We start from the raw sequence: 26,634 nt of genomic DNA, 5'->3' as shown, positions 1-26,634 counted from the left end.
CGCGACTAGTACAGATCGTGCAAGTTACAGGAGGATACTGCGGACAAGTTTGCATATAAAATCACCATTTTTTGTGTCGTTTATTGATTTTATTTCATTTTAAATCATCCTTCATTTTGTCAATTACTGGCAGCTAGCTGTGGCACGATCAAGCACGATCAACAGATCGTTAAAAGGGTTACTGCTGGCAAAGAAGAACCTGCTCGCGTTCCGCGCTCGTTATATTACCATTCATCAAGCAGCTTTCCAGACCAGGGGTGCTGCAACGGTTTTCCATCTCCATCCACCGATCGACACGTTCTGGCCACCAACCGCGGGGGCGAATCGTTTACATTGTCGCTTGTTTGCTAGCAAAACAATCCATAAAGTAGCGACCGGGTCGACGATGAAAGGCAACACTTGTAAAGCTGTCCATTAGCCGGTGCATCCAGGAAAAATGGCTCGTATTGCACACAGAGCGCGCGCTCGGTGGCCAGGCAACAGACCACGCCTGTGGTCGGTAGACTGCCGTGTGTGGAGGGTGGACATCTCATTAAAAATTGTTGACATATTGAAAAATCTTGTCATCGACCGGGTACAAGATCAATCACCGCGTCGCATCCCACCTTCTTCATGTGCAGCAAGCAAGGATGCGTAAAATTACATTTGCCTAGTGGAAAAAATGGATGAATATCTCGGTATGTCGCTGACGTTCATTTGACGAAAGTGAGCACAAACGAGCTACTGCTTGTCACAATGCTAACGAGTGGTTGCATTAGATCGCCATTAACTTTGTTGCAGTTGCAACATTCAGCCCTTCCAATGGCGGTTGTGCTCTCCATTGAAGGAAAAACTGATTGTTCCATGTCTTGGGACGTGCTTGAATGAAAATCGATTTTTCGAGTCCATAACTTGAAAGCAATTTGTCGACAAGCAGGCAGTTGCATCCCATGGCACAAAGTGGTGAAAAACTAAAACAAATCCTCAACAAGGTACGTACCAGTTGTCATCAATCATAACCAACCTCACTCGATCGTGCTACGGTCGGGATTTTCTTTCTCTTCCTGCGTTGTTAAGTGCCAGTAAGGTTATGGTTCCTGTTGCTGACACCGTTGGCTGATGACGAATTCCATCCGCTCGTTTAACCCTTTCCGTATTTTCTTATTATAACGGGCGTGCAACAGATGCAGCGATGCTGTGGTATGCGTTCTGACATTGTTGCGATACAGTTGCCAGTCAATGAAAGGAGGAAGAGTCGGACATGTAGAGCACATTAACAGGAAACAAACTTTTGAAAGTATATCCTCCATAATTCCAGGGTTAGCCGACGGTCAGACCGGTCAAAGACGGAACTGAGAGAAAGACTTGTTTTGACATCTATTATCATTAGTCAGACTGGGTATTCCTAATTCAGTAGCATTGCGAGGATTTTATACGAAATGTTTTAACACCAGGATTTCTAGCAGCCTTTTGTGTGACAGTAAGGTTTACAACAATATTTATAACGCTATCTTTTGGAAAATTTGTACAGCAGCTATCCGTTACATATATCCTTCTGTGATGTGGTCTTTTATTTTTACTCTAAATAGCAGAAAATTTATAGTTTAATTTGGCTTCAAGTACGCCGCAACTCTTAATCTTTACCGAGAGATCTTTTTAGTATATATATAACCTCTCTTTGACATCTCTGCTGCTAAAGACTTAGAACTAAGAACACATTTTTAAAGAATCCCAATGCCACTTAGAGGATACTTACGTCAACATCGGCTACGAAATACCTTCAGGATCGTTCTGCAGGATGATTGAATGATGTAAAAATGATCAACAAGTGATTTTACTCCATTTGATCCAGCTACCTAGCCCGTAGTGCTCTTCTACACCTCTTGCGGAACAGGATCTTGACTCCGGTGTCATCATAAAAAAAACTCGACTAGCTCGTGGATAGTCCTTATCACCCGGCGTTCTAAAATGTCGAATACATGTTCGTCGTCCGTCAGCATAGAGGACCTGTAGAGGACTACCTGACGTATCGTGTATTCCGTATGTTGTTGGAGTCTTTTGGATCACAGGAGTTTGTTGAGGCCATTTCCAGCTTCCGTATTTCGCTACTCACGTTTTTACACCCGCTACACCCGAAGTTACGATCGTACCACAACCACAGACCTCCTCTACCAACTCAAGATCATCGCCGTCGACTCTGCTGCGAGGTCGGGCTCTATAACGATCAGAGCCTCCACCAAGAAGGTATTTTGTATTCGTCGCATTGATATATAGGAGAAAAAAGGCCGCAATTGATGGCAACGCTCTTGAAGTAATGTATGAGTTTGTTACCTACATACGATCGTAAAATGGAATGATAATTGAAGGCATTACATTCTAAGTGCAATAATTATTGTACATGCTACACTCTAAAATCTTTACTAGTAGATTACAAGAAATTTTCCGAGAAAACTTACAGAGTCGAGAAGAAAATCTTTCATAAATTAACAAGTCCTTTGAAGGATGATTTTGCTGAGGTATTTCATAAAACTACGTGAACTCTTGATTGATACGTATGTGAGTTGACACGTACTAACAAAACCATATCAGCATTTCGTGATTATCTGTAATAACATTGTTTAGCAAAAACTAATATTTTTTGTTGAGCAGTCACAACTTATGCCCCAAGTTACGCCATCCACAGATACTTGGCTAGTCTGTAACGATATGATTAGTGGCAACCGTTTAAGGGTTTGTTTTTGTCTTGTTTCCTCTACGAATGCAGAAATGTGAATCATCTTACCATCAACAAACGCATCGACTTCTAATTAGGTGTTATTTATGGAATTGCAAAGAGGCAGACGTTGGCGCTTTCCCTTAAATTCCCAAGAATTAAAATACATGTTTTCTACACTCCATAACAAAATCCTCCGCGGCAGACGGAATAACCTCTTTCCCATTTCATTCCACCCGATTTCCTTCATTGTTCTCATTTTGCCTTCCCTCTTCCGAGGAGGGTGTTTTCCGTTTTCTGTGTCTCTCGGCACAACATATATTTTCGGCAAACCCCTAAAATTAGAAGCACTTTGAATGAGACAAGAGTCAAATGAATACCCCAAACACGGGAACGAGCGGGAAATCGTAATTCTAAAATTCCAGTCCCGAAAAAAATATCCCGCGAGCCAGACGCGTGCTTAATACCGCGCCAAGGGTCGCCCGACAATGTGACCAATAAAGATCGGGAAGCAAATAATAGATCACCTTGAAGCGTCAGCAGCGTTGAGTTTTAAACAACCGGCTAGGAGACTACGGCCACTGAAGGCGATGTCTTGGACGACCTCCCCCGGTCACAAGCCAGGGTCGCATACGTCCCCAAGCCGTGCCGAGAACGTTTTGAAGGCCAACGTGAAGATAAATCCATACCTAACACCATAACACCGGGAACTGTTCGTGGCTGCAACCGTGCAACAAACGGTGGTGTGTCATCGTGCCGGCGCATCTGGAAAGCGGCACACATTATGGGACATCGTGCGTTGATGCATCGTCTGGAAACATCCCCGGTTGGGGGTGGGTTGATGCTGGGTAGTCAGCACCACGATTCTCGATGGTGGTATGGTCTGTGGTAACGCCAGTTTCACGCAACTTTTGGGTTACACAATGCGTTCGCAATGGGCGCACCCAGGAGGTCCAGAGAGGCATCTATATTCCAGCAAAAATGCCACAGCTGAAGTGGTGTATAAATGGAGCAGTCACTTGTTGGCACAAGTGGATGAGCAGAAGAAGCCAAAACAACAACAACAAAAAACGAAAAATACTCCCATTATGATGCGTAATGTGGAGAATTAAAAAACCGAAGAGCAAACTCCAGCTTCGAAAATCTGTTGCACTTAACTGGAAGCACATGGCTGAACGAGGATTAAAAATGGTCGACTTTCTTCATGGCAAAAAGGGAAAGAAAGCTTCCCTCCCCGAAGCCAACCCGTGGGCCGTTAAAAATTATCAGCAACGCCTTTCGCTTAACCTCAACTCTCGAATAAATCATTCGTCTGCCCCATTCCAGATGACATTGACAGATGGCGCTGTTCGATTCGCAGCCGATTTCCACGACACGGCACCGAATCTCACACTCGAGCTGACAAACGGCTCGCTGCATTTTCACGGATCAATTCATCGAACCACGTGGCGATCCGCCGGGAATGGTGACAGTAGCAGAAGTATTCGGCGTGTGTGGAGTTGCAAAAAATAAACCCTCACACTAGCTCAACCACTCTTGCGAATCCAGACGGCAGGCGGCACCGTGGCACGTTGGAATGTTGGTTGGTTGGGTTGGTGTGAAACGAAATGTTTGCCCCAGACTGACTGCGGGCTGATCACTAATGGTACGCGATCCGTTGGCGATCAGTCATAGGTCCAGCAGTAGCTGGGGGAATTCTTGAGCACAGATATGGGCCTGAATCGCCTAAACAGAGCGAAGAGTTAATTTCGGATGTGATTGTACGATTATAAATATAAACTCTACTTAATTTGAAAGCGAAATGAAGTTCCCTAGGCCACGTCACGCAAACAAAAGAGGAGACGCGACATTTGGACTACCACTGACTAAAGCAAGTGTGCGTCATTGTTTCACATTAACTGCTTCTTAAGCATCTTCAAAACAGACACCAAAATGAACAACCATTTCATAGATTACTATCCGACCTGCTTCCCTGGAGGATCAGACGAATTCCAAGAATAACAGCTGGCTAAAGTTGTCGCGTGCCAAACAAAGACACCACCGTGCCCGACCAAAGCAGACATGTTTTTGACTACCAGAAGGAAACCAGATTTTAATACTTGCCCCCCTTCCCGTACTAATCGTTCCCTGCAATGGTGCATGCTGTGACAAACATGTGTTCGAGGATTTTCAGTTTTCTTCCCCCAAATTTTAATGTACGCTTGATAGAAAGTGCAGTGCATGAAGTGTGTTTGTGTGAACCATCGTCATAAACCTACATATAACTGTGTGTACAGATTTTATTCATGGGAGCCTGTTGGCTCAAGAGTTTCTTTATTATCATCCAGTGCGGATTGTATGCAACTGCACCAAACATTTGTCGATCGCGACAGTTTATGACCCGTTTTTAGTAGCCTTGTTTAATTACATTTTTCAGAGCGTTAGATAGGGAATAAAAGAAAGAGAAATTATGTCGTAAAAACTGATCCGGATCTATTTTGAGCGCTTAAGCGAACAAGTTGACGCGGTAATATGCAACGATCAACCACGCTGGATTTCAACTCCAACAAACCCGATGGCTGATGATGAACCATCACACAAAACCGTCAACGGTATCGTATGCACGTGTCAACGTCCCGTAAAGGACAACCTTCACAGCAATCCTTCAAGAACCACCGTGACAGACACTTCGCAACCCAATGTGCGGGAGGTTGGGTATCTAATTCGAAGAATTTACGAACATCGCCGTGTGTGGCCCACGCGTTCCACACGCGTACTAATAATTGAAAGAAAGTGGATTCCTACCAATCTGGTACTTCATCTCAACTCGCTCGCAACATACGATCCGTCACGGGCATCATCAACCTGCCATCGTTCTGACCTTTACCGTCAACTATTGGCCAAAATGCCTCGAAATTAGCATCCCAACCCATCATCTCTTGAGATCATTTCTACATGCGTGTGTGTGATTTTTGGGGATAGTTTTTCAGTCCCACCAAGCCCTTCAAATGATCGTTTTACAGGATGCAAACGACCTCTTCATTGCCACGTTTTGTGCACGCAACGATCGTTAGGCGTGAAGTGCATAAATCAAAGCGTATACGCATAAGCAAATCCGAACTCTGTAACGATCTTTATGCTGGCAATGAATAGAAGCAAACAGGGGAAATGCATGGAAAGGGACGGCTCGTGGGAGATCATTCCAATTTCGATCATCATGAGTTGAGGTAAGAATTATTGCTGGTGCAAGGTACGAAAGCATCATGCATGTGATTCATCGTAGTTGCAGAATGGCAAGAAATGCATTTAATTAGGGTTGACCAACACTGTGTGACCTCGAACACTGCCAGGATCAATGGCATTCCTTTGAGCATTAGATGTGTTTTCCGCTGTTGTGAGATGATGTTATGGTTTTGTTTTTTACATTAAAGTCATGAAATATAGATTTGGATTCCTCTGAAGAGGAAACCCATAAAAGTTAATCGATAATGTTATATTATATGTATCAGAAGAGCTGTCATTTGCAACATCCATGCTGCTTTAACCCCTAAAAAATCATTCTTCATCTAGTTGTTCAAAAAGTTGATTTTATTCCTCGAAAGTCCTTGCTTACTCGTTCTAGAAAGGCCAAAAAGCAAGCTAAATGTTGTAAATGTAGAGTTAGAGTTTGTAGAGTGTGGAGAGCCTTAGTCTCTCATAACAAACTCAATGATTCTGGTAATTATTTGTCCTGTTCTTATAGGCTTGGTGATCTACTTGCTCACGCCTGTCAGCGAATGGCTTTCTAGACTAAATTATACCACGATGTTGGATAGTCAGTTTTTATCACGAGAGAACGCTACGGATGTGATTCAAACCTTTCCCCTGTTATGTGAAAACCAGCGCCGTTGTCGCATTAAACATCGGTCCACGGAATTTCTCTAATTTATTTACTAAAAACTACTCAAAAATCTTCAGTAACAAGGTTCTCTTATCAAGAGGAAAATTCCCGAAATATATTTTTCTGATGCTCAAAAAGCCTTATAGCGAATATGCAAGTAAAAATAAAATATAACAAACTAGTTAAGAGTATATTTTTTGCACAACAAATTGAAAATTAAACCAGCGTGTTCATATAAATTAAATAGAAAAAATACACTTTACTAAGTCAAGAAATATTTGCAAATTTTTTGTAAGTTCTCCCCTACTTCAAAATGGCACCAAAGACATGTGCAGCTGCTCCCCTAACGTTTGCAGCAGACGAATAATGCCATACCCCACCAGATGTTTTACCAGCTTCTTGTAAAACTGAACTTTGTTCTCTTGTTTTTCTTTTTTTACTACTCTTTACCCGTCTTTTCTGTCTTCCTTCGGGGTGGACATTTTTAGTTTTGTTTTTACCGGTCTCTATGTTTTTGCTTTGTTTTTGCATGCTATGCCGTATGCTTACTGTAAGCTAACTTATGTGCTTCACTGTCTTTTTTCGGTTACCCCTTTTCATCACTTTTGTAGCATGCAGCAGCAGCAAAGCAAAACAAAAACTTCCAGGATCCATATGCATCCCTTTTTGCGGGATGCACGTTTCACATGGATGGAAGGATGCCATGCACCCCTTCGACAATTGTGCTCACACTCGTGACCAAAACACGTATTCCTTAGTAATGTATCCCCAAACACGTCGTGTCGCCTGGACGCCCGAACGTGCGTGCACAAGATGGATACCGCACCGAAAGAAGCCGCACTTTCTTCCTTTTTTAGAATAACACTACATTAAGGGAAGAAGGTAGAGGCAGGTATTGCGAATGAGATTCGGCACAAGTACTGGCTGTGTAGTGCAATTAACTATTTCGTGACAGCTGCACTATCCGATTAATGCGAATAACTCTTACGCTGGCCACATAAATAGTACATGCGTCAAGTGGAATGATTATGTGGCTTAGTGGCGGTTGGATTGGATAAGATTTTCCTACATTTCTCCACAACAAGCATTTGATGCTGAGCAGAGTGGCTTAGCGAAGTTGTGAATGATTCATACGAAATAAAAACCACCGCCGTATACTTTACATACTTACACAGTGAAAGTATAATTCAAAATATACAAGAATGACTTAAGTTTCATATTGCATTCACCTTAAATTACGAGCTTCTTCAATATCTCGCGAACAAACCTCTAATTAGCAATTATTCTTCTTCGCTTAATCGACTCCCGTAGGTCATGCCGGATCCGGTCGGTCGCGGTCCGGTGGCACAGGCGACAACGGCGCCGGTCTTCATACGGCGGGACCAAGGCTCAAATCCCATCCGGACCATCCCTCCGTAGTGAGGACTCACTAACCAACTACGTAGTATTGACAGTCTAGTAAGACATTTCGATCGCCGGCATGACCTTAGAGGTCGTTAAGCCAAGAAGAAGAAGAAGAAGATCATGCCGGATATGATTTGAACCACAGATATGCTTTAGTGCATTTAAAAAATACACACCAATTTTTTTAATAATAAATAAAATATAAAAAATTAAAGCCACCATATTTAATAATTGAGAAAATAAAAAATGTATTTTTAAATAAAGTCTAATGTCCCTGCCTAACGCCTCTGTGCAACCTAAGTATGTTCGTTCTCATGATTAACCTGTTTCGAATACTTTAAGACTAAAGAAAAAAATCAGAAACATAATTACAAAACATTAAAAAAAGTTTTAAAATTATTCCTTTTTGCAATACGACCAGGACGTCCATACGAAATAAATAAAAATAATTATTTCAAACTATGAACAAACCAAGATTGAAGATTATTCTTCAAAACAATTGGTAAGATAGAATTATCACATTTATTACCCATTGTAACACTAAGCATGTGGCAGCGGAACCTTGCAGTAAATTTAGAATATTTGACTGTATCAATTTTAATCTAATAATCCATCCACATTATGGGGATAAAATCAGAACCCAGTTTCCCAACTTGCCCAGCTACAATGCAATATATTCGTTTAGGAATGTACGTTAAACTATTTGCTAATTCCAATCCATGTACCTTTAACAGTATTTTGATTCAGTTTGAATTAAAATACCACAATAAACTACCGGACCGGTGGTGCCGGACAGCGGTGCCGGTCTTCAAACGGCAGGCCCTTGGTTCAAATCCCATCCGGAAAATCCCTCCGTAGTGAGGCTAGATCATCCAATTACGTGGTATCGGCAAGTCTAGTAAACGATTCGATGACCATCGTGACCTTAGAAGGTCGTTAAGCCAAGAAGAAGAATTCAGTTTGAAAAAGTATTCATGTTTCCTTCTCATAAGTATTCACGCTGTAGTTTCCATCTAACTCTTTTGCAATGCAAGAAAATTCCCCAAAAGGATGATTGTTTACCTGAACCAGGCATGTTAGAGGAAGTTCAGGTATGGGTCTTTATGAAAGGAATGATCCCATACACTATTTTATATTGTAAATGCTATTTAAACTATCTTACCTATCTATCCTTCACCCGTTTTTTCACCCGATCTCTCCAATTCCTTGGCTTCACGGATGACATCGACATCATCGGACGGACAACTGTGGCGGTGTACGAGGCCTGAAACGACTGAAACGCGAGGCCAATAGAGTTGGATTGAGCATCAATGCGACGAAGACAAAATACCTGCTTGCCGGAGGCTCTGACCGTGATAGAGCCCGACTTGGAAGCAGAATATCAGTAGACGGTGACGATCTCGAGGTGGTAGAGGAGTTCTGCTACCTTGGTACGATCGTAACTTCGGACAACAACGTAAGCAGCGAAATCCGAAGGCGCATTGTTCAGGGGAATCGTGCCTACTACGGACTCCACAAACTCCTGCAATCCAGAAGACTCCAACAACACACGAAATGCACGATTTACCGCACCTTGATACGACCGGTAGTCCTCTATGGGTACGAGTTTTGGACTATGCTGACTGAGGACGGCAATGCACTCGCCATTTTCGAACGGCGGGTGATACAGACTATCTTTGGGGGTGTGTGCGAGCAGGGCGTGCGGCGAAGGAGAACCAACGCCGTGCTAGCTGAGCTGTTTGGCAGTGCAGATATCCTGACGGTAGTCAAAGCCGGAAGGATACGTTGGCTGGGGCACGTGATCAGGATGCCGGACTCATGCCCCACCAAGAAGGTGCTCGCCAGCGACCCGTTCGGCACGAGGCGTAGAGGAGCACAGCGATCTCGTTGGCTGGATCAAGTGGAGTCTAATCTGTCGCAGATCGGATGCAGCCGTGAATGGAGGACTGCAGCCCTAGATCGAGTTTCCTGGAAACTGATTGGAGACCTGACCATGTCGACACGACGTGCTCAATCTTGAGCAGGCCAAAGAAGAAGAAGACCTATCTAAACCTATCTATAGTCCCAGCTTCTTTGTGAAGCTGTGCATGGATTTTGTTATCAGGAACAGGCATTGGATCCTTCAGTATTATGCATGAAAAGCATTCCTCATACACTACAAAGTTCAATTCTAGAATTTTGAAGGAGGGTTCGCAATCATCACTGGGTAAGAAAATCTGAATGTCTGAAACATGAAATTAAAAGGGCTTATTAAGAAACTATTATTACATAAAGTTAAGCAGCATCAGAAGCTATTAGCAGTTGATGTGACAATAATTGTCTGCTTATAGCAAAATGTCAAATAATTTTCTTAAATAATAAACTGAATTGCATGCAACTAATTTCAAGCGACCGAATCAATGTTTCAGAAAATCTTTAGGTTAGCTAGGCTAGTATGAGGGACGCTACTCTTAACAATTCTTATTACAAAAACATAACAAAACGACCGATAAATGAGGTCACACGTGGCGTGACTGGATGCCTGTCAGGAGTGTTCTGCATCTGCTGGAGGCACCTTAAGGGTGCATTTGCAGTTCAAAACAACAACAAATTTACCAACAAAAAAAGTTATCTTCTAAAAGAAAGTTAAGACCACACAGGGCATTGCACTTCTTGTTTTCTTTTTCTGCATCCTACCTGGTTGGTCCAACCTTCTTGGGAGGCATTGTGCTATCCTTATGGACTTATGGACGGGAGTATCCTTGTGTAAAAACATGCCCGTGCACTGCACAAATGCTACGCACATAAGAAAGCTACAGTAACAGTAAGAAACTAAAACGAAAACAGTTCAGCAAAGGCACGAACTGTTTGCAGCATATTCTTAACGTTAACGGTAACGATGGCACACGTTGAATTTGTCTTTTTTCAGCTTCCGTTTGACACCTTTCCGTAAACAAAACCAGTATCCAGTGCGTTAAACCCGGCAGCGAAAAAAACAGGTTTTCCCGTTCCCGACTCCAGGCGTCTGCTTAGGATGTTTTAGCATAAACATCTACACGTACGTACTCCTGTTACCTTTTTTCTCCCTAGTTTCCCTTGCGAGAACATCAAGACGGTAAAAATGTGCTGCACCCTCCAGGAAAAACTGTCCCCTTTCGATGGTGCAGATCGGTTCTTACGCAGTTGTGTGCGAGTGTTTAAGTTTCTGATATTCGATCGTAAGCGGGAAGGGCGAAAGATGTTATCGCGTGGAAGATGGTTCTTGACTGTGATCCTTACGTAGATCTTTTTAAATACGATGCTGCTTCCGCTCACAAACGCAAAGAAAACCAGCAATTTATTTATTATGCTCATGAAGTGCGTTTTCCCCTTCGATACGATCGCGAGGTGGCTTACGGGCAAACACGGGCGAAAGATTAATTGTGCCACGCGAGGAACGCAATGTACGAACGGAAGCCTTCGAGGTTGACTGAGTGCGGTAGATGATGGATTCCATCTTTGTGGTGTTGTTGATGGAAAGGATCCGGAAAAGCGATCGCAAAGGGGGAACTCGTCACACGAGCACTGGTTGATCATTCGCAGTGTTTTGTTTTGTTGCTTCTTTCTTTTGCTTTTGATGAAATGTTTGTTTTAAGTAAAAATCAGATAAGAACTATTTTTATGGCACGTGCAACGTTAGCTACTGGAAAACATTTAATATATTTTTTTCGGAATTATATTTATTTATTTCAATTAATTTGTAAGCCGCTAATAGAAGGAAAAATAGAACAAAAAAACATCCAGATAATGGAAAAGGAGACTTTCTGTGAAGCAAAACCGGAAGTGGGAATGTCGAACTTCTTTGGAGTCTAATGCAAGAAGCCGACAGCGAACAGGATATAATGGGGAAGTCAGTTGATGGCCTGCAAGGAAACGATGAAAAGCATGCATCGACAACGGCAGCGTATTTGAGAGAATAAAACAAGGCCTTCAAGCAGAGGTCGTTGCTGTGTCTGGAGGAATGTCTAAGAATTAGACCCAAGAATTTGTAAGACTTGCCAATAATATGGCAAGTTATGGGGAGTTACACGACTTACGACAGTGTCATTAGATGGTGTAGCTGTACGGAAACCTACGAGGTCTCCCAAACCCAAGACTTGCCCAAAGTGATAAAATTATAAAAGTGACAAAAAAACTTTTCGATGACTTCAGACCACTTTATCCGAATAAAAAGAAATATTTTTATGCATACTATTATTTTCATCATTATCATTACACGGACGCTAAGAAAAACTCTCAATTTCGAAACAAATATACTACAAAAAATTATTTTAGATTTAAAGTAGCATCTAATAAATTTAATTAGAAATATTTTATTTTTCACTCCCAATATAGTTGTATTTATTTTGATTGTTACTTGTTCAAAATATCAAGCTTTGGTTTCATAAATTTCTGTCATAATGCTAGATGTATAATCATTCAAATTTGTATTAACTTCTCTAGTTTAATAATAATTAAATTTTTTTATAAATAAGTATGACGGCACGTTGCCGTATTGTCAATAATTCAATTAAATATGCTGGTTAAAGTGAACCAAAATTAATTTTAAACGCTAAAGACGTATCGCTGTTTGTTTGATGATAAAGATAATCGCTGATTGTTTGATAAAGATGTTTTTTATTAGGATAGATAAGAATATGAGAGGCTTTTTAACATTATATACCTTCTCTTTCCCACTTTTCATTCACGCCAGGAGAGATTTAAATACAAAAATTTCTGGTACTCATGAGTGTTTGTAAAGTTTTCTCGCTTTAAAATCGCTTTTTGAAATTGAAATTGAAATTGAAAACGAAGAAAAAACTTAAATCTGAGTTCTGACATTTTTTGACAGTTTCACATGGATTTCAACAGTTTGAAATTTCCCGTGCCCCGGGGCTTTGAATGGTGGATTGTTCGGCATCATTCTAAAGACATGTTCATCGCATCGGAGCCTTATACTTCTACAGTACTTATTGATACAATAGCAAACATTAAGGTAATCCATTCACAGTACAAAGTATCACAAAAGTATCATCCAACCAATTTTTGCCCGCATTCTTTCCTACCATATGTTCACAATGCGAACAGAAAAAAGTGCCGTAACGAGGAAAATTATCGTCCCATTTTTCCGCGCTTCCTTGCAATTCCACTTCCAAAGGGGCGCGTGCCGATACTTCCATAGTGTAAAACAGACCATTTGTGCCATTCGCGTTTTCCGTTTTGCAGCATTTGCCGCTTACATGCACTTGTTGAAATGTGGTTTGCTTTAGCACATGTGCCAAAAATGAAAATCTAAATTCATCTTTGTTTTATCTTAGCGTTGTCCTTTATTCTTTATCAGCCTTTTTTAACAGGAAACAGTAAATCCATCCAAGAACCAGAAACCGAAAACGGAGCCACCGCTAGGAAGATGTCTTTTCCTTTTATTTCGGGTGACGTTTTATGGCAGCACGGGGTTTGAATTTGATTTCCAAGGAGGGAACCACTGCTGCACTGTTCCGGTACAGGTTAGTGAACCGTGCCGTAGTTAAACCAGACTTCGTCCAAAGTGGTTTCTTCCGTTCTCGTGATCATGAGTTCGAGGGTATTTTTTAAACTAAACGGAGCCCCGTGAAAGTTTGTTGCACCCGTAACGGTGGAAAAACACAGCATCAGGGCGGGACGTGAGTGTTGAAACTTTGTTTGTTTTTTAATGCTGGATTGCGATCCTCGGAAACACGGGTTTTGATTTGTATTGGGATAAGATAAACTAACAGCTAACCGGTCGCCCGTCCACGGTGGCAATTAGTGGCTAGAGATTGTGATTCTTGTTAGGTGGTTATGGGACGGGTCATCTCTTGTAAAACATAGAAAACTACCAGATAGATTTGTGCTCAGAACCAGTAGCATGAAGTTCTTGAGATTAGGATGATTCGAAGATGGATATATTTATAATGATCATCCATCTGGTTCGAACAATCTAGCAAAATATATTCAAGTTGTGTTATTCCATCGTCCATACAACATTAAACAATGAGGACAATGACTTCAAACACTTCTCTGTAGGAAGTTCGTAGACGATTAGAAAAACATACAATCAAAATAAAAGTTAGCCCTTAAGAGCATTGCCCCTTCGACATTTAACATCATATCAGAGGTCTGAAAAAACATGTGCTCTCATTATGTCGCTAAATGCTTCCCGACAGCTGGAATCTCGAGAGTCGTCTAGACGAGCCGACAGTTTGCGATAAGAAAATATTACTTACAAGATATTCTTAGAGCCCATAAACTCATGGAAGAATCACAATAGGTCTAGATCGAAAAATAGATCAAAGAGTGTATCCACCAATCCAAAAAACCAAGAACAACAATGCCTGGTTTTAATTAGATCTCCGACTAGATTTCCTTAAGCATGCTTAACTCTAACTCGTTTATAGCAAAACGAACCAACACAGCACAGAAAATTTTATTTTCACCCCATTGCACTGCAATAAACACTTCCTGCACTCCAGCAAATTTGCCGCCGAACCAGTGTCTGCACGGTGACTCTGCTTCCTGCACTAGGGCATTGCTCCACGACAAAGCGTCGCCAGTGAATTATAAAAACACGCGCTACTTCCGCCCGAAGAAAATCACACATGAAAACAACGGAAAACCGAACAGCATAAAACCCCAGCACAGGGCGCAAGCCACGCGTCGGATTGCACAGCATATGCAAGATGTTTGGTGCAGAATTACAAACGGCAGGTTTATGTGCAGAGCGCAAAACATGAGGGTTGAGGGTATGTTGAGGGAACGATTAATAGTTTTGCCGTCACCGGCAGCTTCGACAAACAATCTGTTGCACTCCGGAAGTTGATTTTCTATTTTGGTGTACCAATCAACATAAAAACTATAAGCGGAAGCCTGATATCATTGTAATGGATTGATATTTAGATATTAAAGATATTGATATTGAATTTTTATTTCCCAAGATGAAGAGTATCGCTTTGATCAACTCTTAATACTTATTTAGAGATCTCAGGTGAGACGTTCGATATGAATATCATTTGATTGATATATCATATTGTTGCCCTCATGCCTCTTGCCTCTTGAAAAGACAATATACAGATAAATGTCTTATATGACAGGGATATCCTAAAAAACTGTTTTTTCTTCTTGGTTTAATATAACTTCGGAAGTCATGCTGGCCATCGAACGGCATACGAGACTTGCACCGTCCTCATTGCAGAAGAACGGTTTAATTGGGATTTTAATCCCGGCCCTGCCGTATGACCGGAGCCGCTGTTGCCCTTACCACCGGTAGCCCCCAAATAATCCTAAAATATAAAAAGCATGGATAGTTCGGAAATCAGTTGCCTTTCGTATTCGACCTTTTCGAGGGATTGGTGATCAATTGTTCCTCTGGCTTTATCACAGAGCGATTTGCGATAGTCATTCAAATAAGATGTTAAGGCATGATGAGAGAAGTCAAAATCTCTTTTATGGACGACTTATCAATCATTGGAAATGTATTAAAAATCATCAACATAATCATTTTTCCGGAACAATGTCACACGCTCATACAAAGTGATCGTTTGATGCTCAGATATTTGATTAAAATGGTTGTTAATAAAATTGGTTAAAACCTTGCACATCTTGTCCAGGATATGACTAGGGTTTAGTCAGATGATGACGCTTGGGTCTTAACTGTCTAAAGTTCCTTAAATTTTTTTAAGAATGCTGAATATAAGTGCTAAAAACTTCCAAATTCTTCGCATGTGGATTGAACTAATAGTGTGAACAGTATTCTCAATATATAAACTGCATTTAAAATTTAAAAAAATGTTCGCAAGAGCATAACAGCACTTTGATATAATTTTGCTCCATCTGGGTGCGTCATTTTCGCAGCAGAAATGATCATTTAATGCTGTTTCTAGTTACTTCATTTGCGAATCAACTATTTATGGACATGGATCGTCGTTCATTTTGCAATATTTTCCCCAATAATGTTCTAGTAACAGGTAACACCAACACCAAAGCAATAGAAGCTGTAATGCAATATGTACTCCTTGGGCACGGATGAGCAATGGACCACGCATTACCCAACCGTTTCTCATTTGCTCTGTGACATACGTGCTAAATATGGTCTTGTAATGTGTAAAGATGCAGCACTGGCAGCTGCTGTTCAACCATCAACAACTAACAGTCCGCTGCTATCGGAAGCCATCAGCATCAACCAGCGAAGGTTCGCGCAGGGCACGCGTCCGTTGTCCTTGATCGTATGTGCAAACCGTCGTCGCCAGATCGTCCAGATTGCCACACCAAGTGTCACGCGGAGTGTGCTACCAAAATGCATTGCTCATTAAAATGGGTTAATAATAAACTACCACCACTGCCGTTGGTGCTTCTGCTTCGGTTTGCAAAACTTTGCAGAAATCGACAGAACCAACTGCACCACGACTGGAGTGCACACTACGATGTGACAAAGACAAAGAGCGCCGGAACGGAAAAGGGTTAGCCTGTGCGTCCTGTGTGTGCATGTGTCATCGTCGACAGCTCCGCAGCAGCAACCAACACCCAACCATATTCCTGCCCATCCGCTGATGAGCATCATTTGCTAATACTAAAAACCTCTTACATAGTGTGAGCTGTTTTCTGCCCAGAGCACATTATTGGAGAAATTGCACTGGTGCCTTTCCGATGGTTATGTGCGCCATATCCGCCCATCCGCAAGGAAACGGTAGGACGGTGAAGACACCGTACAGAGCTAATACCATGCCTCATGTATCACAATGTGGCCTTTTTGCAGCAGTTGCACGGCAGTGTCGCTTTGTGTTTTGCAATGAGGCGCATCTACTGACACCGATTAACGTTTCCCCCTTGGGTGACCCTCGAAACTACCACCTTGGATCAAGTGCACCGAAAATAAGTTCTACAATTGCAGCACCGTGACGTCGGCCTAGCAGCATAATTTCAGTCACTCAACCCCTCAAGTGGACTGGTTAAAATTAAATTTCCAACATCAAAAACATGTCCCGTTTTGCATTGTTACGGTTGAAGTGTAACCGTTGCGGTTGCAACCGAATGTGCCCGCTATGCAATGGCAGTTGGCACCACACGCGCCTAGGCCAGTGGGCGAATGTTCACTATTCTTAGACCTTTCCACCGACCGTCCGACATTTACCATATTTTGCAAAAACTAACAGGTTCCTCTCTCTTTGTTAGCTACTAGGATTGGGACTTCAGGCAGGACCTAGTGCTTCTGACACAATTTTGGTATTAGGGCCAAGTTTGGGTACTGCTTCTTCATCGGTTGAATTCAGCAGTCGTTTGCCTGCTGCTTGATGCGTCCCAAGTATGTATGACTTAACTCGAGATTAGATATAGCTGCTAGGTATTAATCGTTAAATTTGAAAAGTGGAGAACAAGATGTACTCTTCATTTATAGTTTGTCCTCTATCGTAACAGAAGAGTTAACATTTGATATAGTCAATTGAGGATTTTTTGTTGTTGAATCCAAATGCCAGCTATAAGAGAATTAAGCTAAGATTGGATGAGTGAATTCCGACAATACGCTGCTTCTTGCTTTGTACAACGATTGATTGTACAACTCACAACCATATTTGAAGCCTTTTATTACACAAAGCTAACAAAGACACTTAGACGACAAATTCTTATGTTATGCTAGAGCTCTAGAACTAAGACCGTTGTACGAGGTCAAATGCACGAAATCATTTTTACGAGAACATATAGACGACGAAAGCCCGGTCTTCGCATGGCAGCACCGGACCGGCGTTCAAATCCCATCCGGACCGTCTCCCCGTAGTGAGGACTGACTACTCAACTCCGTGGTATCATGGTATCGATGGCTGACGTGACCTAGCAAGTCGTTAAACCAAATAAAAGAAGGTAGTTGACGAGGCCTCTGGTGACCATACAAGCCGTTGAGTCTGGTAGATCTGGTAGAGGTAGAGCTATCATGTTGATTTGAAACGCTTGCAATTCTGTTGGATGGATACTTTTTTGTTTCACACGTACGGTGAAGACTTCTTACAATCTTTAGAAAATAATTCTTAATAATTCAACACTGGAAGTAGTTTAGAATACTTATTACTTGTGCAATATACCCGCTTTTACTACGTTTCTTTTATTTTCAGAAGTTAGGTCTCACCCGAGCAAATCTTTTAGTCAGGATTGGCAAACTCTAAAACACCCTCAACTATTCCATGAAACTACGAATCATCATCACTTTCCGACGATAATTTTCTTAGTTTGAAAGCACTATAAATACATGTTTGTTAATAGAAAACAAAAGTCTAAAACATTTTATTCATTTTTACCAAAGCCCTCATTATTTACCTAATAAAACGGCCGATTCCAACGAACCGCATATTTTATCGACCCTGATATTGGTACACTTTTTACCCATCAGGTGGCGCCCGTTTTCGCTACTGTCAGCTACGCTCCCCCACAGAATGAATGTCAACGAGCGAACAAAACGAAAACAGGTTTCGCGATTTTTTACAGCCATAGCTAAAGTGAAAACTAATTTGAGCTAAAACCTACTTTTCCCACATCTCCACCGATAAACAATTGCAGTTAATCGTCGTGCCAAATGTAGCCGACGCGTGGAAATCGGTGAAATAAGCTGCAAACTAATCCAACCCCCAACACAAGGTGGATGCAGATATCTACGGAAGGAAATTTTGCATTGACCCAAACTGTAAACAAACCCCGCCATCAAAACACACACGCACGCAGGACGACGACCAAAAGCGGTCACGTTTCGGTTTCCGGGGACGGGATTTTTTCGGGTGGTGCAGTTGGATAAAGAAAAAAAAGGACAGCCACACCTAGCAAGTACCGGAACACCATCGAAGCGGCTAGGATGGCTGGTCATAGCTTGAACGATGACAAAGTGCGCACCGCCGACGCCATCATAGACCGGAGTTTGCTGTTCGAGGAGATGGCATTGTCGGAACCAGTGAAGCAGGCACTAGCCCGTAACCATTTTATACACCCATCACCCATACAGGCACGGGCGATTCCGCTGGCTCGATGTGATTTCGGTAAGAAAACGATCGATATAATCATTTTTTTTATCTACAACCTCCGTGTACAATGACCGTGTGAATTGTGTTGTATTTTTTCTGTGATAGATCTACTGGTGCAAGCGAAATCGGGCACAGGAAAAACACTCGTCTTTGCCATCAGCATCGTGGAAAGGCACGATCCGGAGGTCGCTTTCCCACAATCACTGACGATCGTGCCGGCGCGAGAAATTGCGGTACAGGTGGAGTCGGTGCTCAATCGTATCGGGAGTGATTTGGGCAACTTCAAGGCACGTTCGTTTATTGGCGGTATGGAAATAAGTGTGGATCGTAAGAATCTACAGAACTGCTCCGCTATCGTCGGTACGCCCGGAAGAATACTGCATCTCATCAAGAGTAACGTGCTAAACACGTCCTACATCCGCACACTGGTGATGGACGAAGCAGACACACTACTGCAGGCAAGTATGCGCGGAGATATCGACAAAATCGTTGCCGCACTGCCGGAAAAGCGACAAACGATCGTGTGCAGTGCAACGTTCTACAATAACCGCGACCGTGAGCTGCTACGGTACATGAACGCAAAGTTTATCGGTGTAACGCCCAAGCGAGAGGTGCCACTACTTTTCGGCATAAAGCAATTCGTCCGGGAACTACCGGCGGAACCGGACAACGTGAAAGATCTGATGGCGAAGGTGGGCGTGCTGAATGAAATCTTTCAGCAAATTCAATTTGCCCAGTGTGTGGTGTTTGCGAACACGATCGCCAAAGCGGAAACGTACTGCACGTACCTAAAGAAGGCCGGCTGGGCGGCGGAAGTGATCAACAGCAGTATGGAGCAACGGTTCCGGTTGAAAGCGATCGAAGATTTTCGCTCCTTTCGGGCCCGCGTACTGATCGCGACGAATCTGATCTCGCGCGGTATCGATGTGGAGAATGTTAATCTTGTGATCAATGCAGACGTGCCGAAGGATAATGCTACCTATCTGCACCGAATAGGGCGTGCCGGGCGGTTCGGTACGAAAGGCATTGCCGTAACGCTGGTATCGGGCGTAAAGGATATGGAACGGTTCCGGCGCATTCTGCACGATATCGGTGGGAATGAGATGTTTGTACTTAAACTACCGCAGGGCCAGCTGGAAAATGTGTGGCATTTTGAGGCGTACGGTGATCGCTACGAGAAGCTGTTCGCTTCGCAAATGGTACAGGAAATCCGCGACAAGGATGCGGATCAGCTATTTTTGAAGGCGATGAAAATGATCGGCGATGAGCTGAAGAATAATGGCGACGGTGGTGAACCATCGGCACGAAGCAATAACAACGACGACGGGAAGATGGACGACAGTTTGGAAAAGTCCACATCGGATGAGGAAACGGTTGTGGAGCTGGTAGATGCACCGAATGCCATGCTGGAAAAGGCAACTAATGGGCATGCGGTAGAGCTGAATGGGAATGTGTCCGAGTCGGTTGCGGCAAGCACGGTAGCAATGGATGGATTGTCGATGTCGATGGAAAAGCTAAGTCTCGATCGTGGCCTACAGCCGAACGGTGATCGAGGTGCCAAAACGAAGCGTCTCGATTCATTGAACGGCAACCAGAAGAAACCGGATGTCAACGAACGGTTGGAAGAAATGGATAATGATGCAAACAACGACAATGACGACGACGATGATGATGGAGACGAGGATAACGATTCTCCCAAACCGGGACCATCGAAAAATGGCGTCAAGCCCGTTCCATCGTCGCAAGCTGCAACATTGCGGGGCAATCTATCGACCCCGGTACCTGATATAGATGGGACGCAACTGTTGCTGCTTAAGGGTAGCACCATCACAACCATCGTCACCCGCAATGGTGGCGATGAATCGGACCTCGAAAGTAGCTCCTCGCTCAGCACGAACGTCACGGAAAAGGTGGAAGTTGGATCGGACTTTAACGCACAGATGTCACGGTTAAATCAAATACCCGATCCACGATTCCGACAGATCGGTTCCGTCGATTGTTCCGACATCGATCACAGCTCCGACAGCGAAGCAAACGGTGGCGAATGTCCACCGTTCGAAGCGAACAATGATGCACTGTTTGCGAAGATTATGGAACAGAAGGAGCTCGGGGTGGAGCATCCGGAACATCAGGTGCAGCTCCATTCGATCGATGGATGTAGTTTGGAGGTGCACGACGATACGATCAGCGATCGGGGTCTAACGCGCAAATGTTCCGTACCGGATGTCGTACCGTGCGGTATATCGCTCGATGCTTCGCGGCTCAATCATCGTGGCGTGCTGGCGGAAGAGATCGGTGAGAATGGAGAGGAAGGGGAGGAGATTGAGCTAAATTCCAACACGTGCGGGTCGAATCGAGGATCACTGTTTGAGGAGGAGGTGGAGGATGTTATACAGGCGAATCTACCGAATCGGATCCGGTTCCAGCAGCAGGATTCGCTCGAAGTTAACTCGAACACTGTTGGTTCGAACGTGGGCTCAACCCCGGAACCACCGGAAATGCTGGATCAACAATCACTTCCGATCATTAACCCGATCGAAGCCGATCCTATTGGACCAATTGGACCGGAATGTGCGGCTCACGATGTGGACGATATGATGGATGATGCAAGCTCCTACTCGTCGTACGATAGTGATGCGTCCAATTCATCCTTTTTCGATGATGTCGACCGTGTTTCCGTTGCGTCGGCCAAATCAACACCCAAAGAGAACGATGCGCTTGCGTCCGCCGATCCACTGATGGGTGGAGTAGCGGCTGTTGCTGGACCGAGCGGTAGTTTGGAGCAGATAGGAGCTGTTCCTTCGAATTCAGTTTCGGTAGCCGCCTCACCACATCTATTTGCCGTTCCAAGCATCCCAACGCCACCACTGCTTGTGAGCGGAATCATCCCACCGGTGGCCAGCGGTACTGTCGTTGGCGGCGTTAATCCACCACCGGTGCAACCTATCATCGATGAAGAGCGTTCTACCCGATCGCCCGCGTTTATGGCACGGATGGAAAATCTTCTACCACCTTTCCTTCCTACAATGGCACCCGGGGTGGCAGCTGGTGGAGCTGGTGCTTCAACCACGGCACCGCCGATGCGTAGCGATGCTCACGCCACCACACTTTACCATCGAACGTACGCCCTGTGGAGCAATCAGTACTGGAACCAGCTGACGCAAATTAACGATTACGTACGTTTTGCGTCTTATGCAAGGCGCAATGCTTACCGAAGTCCTTAAGCGGTCGGTTGCTAATCAAAGGGAAAGGGAAATCATCAATCCACACTAAATGGCGACAACATTATACACCACGTGAAGAGCGGTTCGAGGCGCGTAAAGACAGGCAAGTAGTAATTGGCAAATTAAATTTGTGATCTGAATGTTATAAAACCTTAAAATAGAAAACACACGCACACAACACATACCCACTTACTAACACGAAAGGCATACAGCAACGCTAACAACCCTAACACTAGAAGCAGCACCCATGCTGCCGCTGCCTGTGCTCGCGCGTAATATTATTATATAGTTAAAAAGAGGAAAAGTTAAGAAAACTAATTAGCATAGGCTCGAAGGATACGAAACCCAGTGGTAGTACTAACATTAAAAAAAAAGGAAATTCTGGCTCAGACTTATATAGCCCCCCGCGTGCGTAATCGTTCGCTAACTTGTTGTACTATTGCACACCAAGGACGCTTCCCAACTGTTAGGCTCACAACTAAACGAAAAAAATCGAAAAGAGGATTCCTCTTTCTTCCTAGGACTGATTGACAGTAATGGATATAAAGCAGCAGGGATCGTAACGATATGGGGAAGAGGGTCGAAAAAAGTGCCGCGTTTGTGCTTGTTTTTTTTAACACAATAACTATTCCAAACTTTGGAGTGTGTAAAAGATGAAAGAGGTGGTTCTTAAATAAGCTAAGAGGGAATGGTAAAGGAAGCCGAAGGGAGTAGAGAGGAAGCTTCTAAAGCTGAACCTTACGTTTTTACGGCTCTGGTCTGTCTAGCTTTTGAATTATAGGGTTTTGCTTTTTAAATTGCGTGGAGAAACAACCACCAACGTTGGATTTGTGCATCATTATTGTTTTGTTCTTTTTTTTTCTTCGTTTCATTTTGCCGTTTTCTTTTTAATGAATTCACTGTGTAAAGGAACATTAATATCGCTGTATCGTGTATCGTATTGAATACAAAACTAAGTGCTGAAGAATAAAACCAATGTATAACTCTAGTTCCAACGCAATAAAAATGTTAGGTTTTTGGGGCTAAGGAAAAAAAAATTATGCTTGTAGAAATGATTGAGAAAAGAAGAAAGATGCTTCTATCGATTAAAGATTTCCCAGTTGATCTTTACCACAACAAGATATTTTTTGATCACGTGCTGTCAAGAAGATTTTAAATTATAACAAAATTCCTTCTTTCATTTTCCGAAACTTAATATATTTATAATACCCTATCCAATCCAGAAGAAAATAATTAAACAGTTCTGAATCAGGGCTATGAGGAATTCCAACCGAATTCCTATAGGATCTTTGAATCCCAATCCTTACAAGGATCCAAAAATATCAGAATCCGAATCCTTGTTTCGTCATCTGCCTGGTACTGAGCAGGGAGGGGGAAGGGGGGATGGTCCCATATCAGGATAAGTATTACTAAAAATCCTTACGGTGGAGGATTTAACGGCCATCGGAGTAAGCCTTCGCAAGGTGTCCCAAATCCACAAAGAACCTTCCCCCTGGTCAGCAAATTCAATATGATAGGGACCACCAACTTCCACTCCGCTCAGGACATCCGAGGGACTAAATCCGCCACTGGATACGTATGTGTTATAAGAAATTGTTCAATTCATTTTCAGTAAAATGCAAAAAAGTAAGTTAAAGATGTGTAATATATATATTTTTGCAATCCTATTCTAGCGTTCAGCCGATTAAGGATTCCGAAATCCAAAAAATGTTTTTTTGTTCGTTTTGCCTTTCATAATGTTGCTTACTTATAAATTATTACCCTTTTTTCTCTATCTGCGTAGTGTAATATGCACTGTATAATATAAATACGTCTTCTAAGTAAACCTGAAATACACACGAGAATAAACGCATATTGCTTCTGTTCTACACCAGGAATCCAAAAGAGTTTTTTTTAAACCTTAAACGGTCATTCACTACAATTTGAATCTCACATCGAAACGTGCGTGTGTCTATTGGCCTTAAACGGTACTACCATCGAACGAATGTCTATACCCTTCTGTTGACTAGAATTTCGTGCGTTCGTGGATAAATACGTGATACCAAAAATGGGGTTTATTGCTGCGTACATACGCAATATGTAAATTGACTTATTTGCTCGTACACTATCTAGCAGCTGAATAAGTGGGGTCAAATTTGGCTTACAAAATTTTAATGCTGTAAATTGTCGAATGTAATAACCTTAAGGTAAGTATGTTTGGCAATAATTTTGATTCAATATTACTTTTTTAGCTAATTATATGTCTTTAGTCCATTAGAAACTGCACGGAACCGATTTTGCGACATTTAAACGTGGAACCATCCAAAGAATGTGTCAAAAATTGTTATTTTTTCAAACAAGCGGCCAAAAATGCTTACGGAGAGAAAGTTATTTTTAACGAAGCCAATTACTCCCTCAATTTTACTTACGTTTTCGATTTTATAATTTTTTAATCTGCTCTCTGAATGGTGCAGCAGCTTGTATGGTTTCCTTTCCGTATTATTGTCCTCAAGGGTATAGCAATGGATCGTTCTCTTTAGGGTAACCTTTAACACAGAGTCTTTTCTCCTTTAAATGGCGGAGAATTTTACAACAGTTTACGGCTCTCCTCGTCCTCAACGTTGACTAGCTCTTTGCGCAACGTTTTACAGTCTTCAATGATAAAACTAAAGCAGAGAATGGGCCATATTTAGCCAATGTTATGTGTCGTAAAGCATCGGATAAAGCCAAGAAAATCTTACCTATAGAATAGTATTGTTAATGGTGCCGTTACCAAATGCCATATCGAATGTGCATCGAACGTCCACAGGATCGGTGGGAAGTCGTTAATTTCTAGCAGCAAGGACGAAGTTGCCAGCACAATAAAAAGAAAGCACTTCCAAACGTAACGACGCTTTCGGCGCTGCAAGAAACACCACAAAATCCATCCCAGTGCTCCACTCATTCCTGTGCAAGTGATAAAAAGTTGTTGTGATAAAAAGCAAATCTTTGTTAAGCCGACACCATAGCAACCATGCCCGCACCTACCTGTTACGATGTTCGCTTTCATATTGTACGAATAATCGAACCGGCCGATGCTAAGGTACGAAAAATGGTTGATAAAAAATAGTACACACAGGAAACTGAATGTACCGCGCACAAGGATCGACATCCGATGGATCATACGCATCACCATACAGTGAAACGAAGCCAGCACCATCGAGTAAGCGAACGTATAGTCAAGCAGCTCGGTGATGGGAAAATCGCGCGTGTGAAAAATTGTCGACCAAATCCACGCGTTCAGACAGATGTAGGAAAAGGCTCGCCACGTGCCGTACATGGGACTGTCGGTGCGTACCTCGCGCTTGAACCGGTGCAGCATTTTGTAGTGTGTGATAAAGTTGGCGATCGAAAACAGTACCGATGCCGGTTCCTGCATTCCGAGGAATCGAACAAATGGCCACTGGAAGTAAGGAGGAAAGATAGAAGAAAATCGTTATCAAAGGTACACTGTAGTTTAATCGCTGTTGAATGCTTTACTTTGCCGTAAAACTGTGGCGTTGTCCAGTTGCGGTTGTGAAATGCGGACGTTGTTTTCCACATGCAGTCGTAACCGCACTCATCGTAGCATGTCCACATCAAAAGTTTATTGATTGGATCGTGTTTCCACTGCAGATCCTTCTTGTACGATACACCAGCTAAAAGGAAAGGGTCAAGCAAACAAAAAACCATCAGATCTTCTGTACCGATGATCCTTGAATTCCCATGCCCGAACATCCTTACACTGTGTACAATTGTCAAGCGTACAGAACTTTAAGCAATTTTGATAAAACTGACTTCGATCACCGCCGGAAGCAAATATGAACCGAAAGAAATAAATTAGAAGCATAATTAACACAAGTGCAACCACCCGGTATCGTATCATGGTGCTTAATTATATGACTCGGCTAAGGAAATTGCACTTAGCCCCGTTAGCCACTCTGGGTGCGTGTGGTTTCCCTTTGGCGAAAGCGCGAATACCCGCGGAAAAATGAAAACAGGCCAACCTCGCGGTAGAACCAGAGCTGAGCAAATCACTGTTTCATTCTAGCGGGAAAAGATTACGCGCAGCAAAGCACCCTAAGCACACGGTAACGCGAGGACGATTTTTTGTTTTCCACACCAGAACCTCCGCACGTCTTTTCGGGATGCATATGCAACCGAGATGGTTGAGAAAAATCGGAATCAAAACAAACGCAGGCACAGTGTGGCACATGTATGGACAGGCACGGCTCTTTTCGTCAGGATATGAGGACGTGTATTGCTTTTAAAATTTTTTAAAAGCATCAAAAAAGTATCATTGTTCATTTAGCATAATTTGAAAATACTTTCTGTTGTGATTATTGTAAAAAATATAATAACGAAAACATTTTTTTCTCCAAAACTATCAAGCTGTCAAACGATCCTTCATCGTCCAGCTGTCAAACGGGCACGTCATATGGTCAA

At 42.8% G+C, this 26,634-nt stretch overlaps 3 protein-coding genes across 3 annotated transcripts in view; 2 read left to right on the top strand and 1 right to left on the bottom strand.

Moving 5' to 3' along the window:
• Positions 1-26,634, top strand: part of LOC126562617 (peroxisomal targeting signal 2 receptor) — a 491,929-nt gene that overhangs the window by 18,258 nt on the left and 447,037 nt on the right. The window lies entirely within an intron of this gene.
• LOC126561489 (probable ATP-dependent RNA helicase DDX20) lies at positions 18,792-22,191 on the top strand. The gene is made up of 2 exons (XM_050217666.1): positions 18,792-18,982; positions 19,073-22,191. The coding sequence occupies exons 1-2, from the start codon at positions 18,802-18,804 to the stop codon at positions 22,189-22,191; spliced, it is 3,300 nt and encodes a 1,099-aa protein (XP_050073623.1). The 5' UTR covers positions 18,792-18,801.
• LOC126562577 (post-GPI attachment to proteins factor 3) lies at positions 24,758-26,074 on the bottom strand. Its single transcript, XM_050219126.1, has 5 exons — positions 25,933-26,074; positions 25,690-25,847; positions 25,198-25,612; positions 24,912-25,116; positions 24,758-24,836 (listed from the first exon to the last, which is right to left on the bottom strand). Exons 1-5 carry the CDS (start codon positions 26,072-26,074, stop codon positions 24,758-24,760), a joined length of 999 nt encoding a protein of 332 aa, XP_050075083.1.

This window comes from Anopheles maculipalpis, chromosome 3RL (assembly GCF_943734695.1).
Source record: "Anopheles maculipalpis chromosome 3RL, idAnoMacuDA_375_x, whole genome shotgun sequence".
NCBI lineage: Eukaryota > Metazoa > Arthropoda > Insecta > Diptera > Culicidae > Anopheles > Anopheles maculipalpis.
Note: the sequence above shows the minus strand (reverse complement) of the source record. Positions and strands in the feature narration are given on the sequence as shown.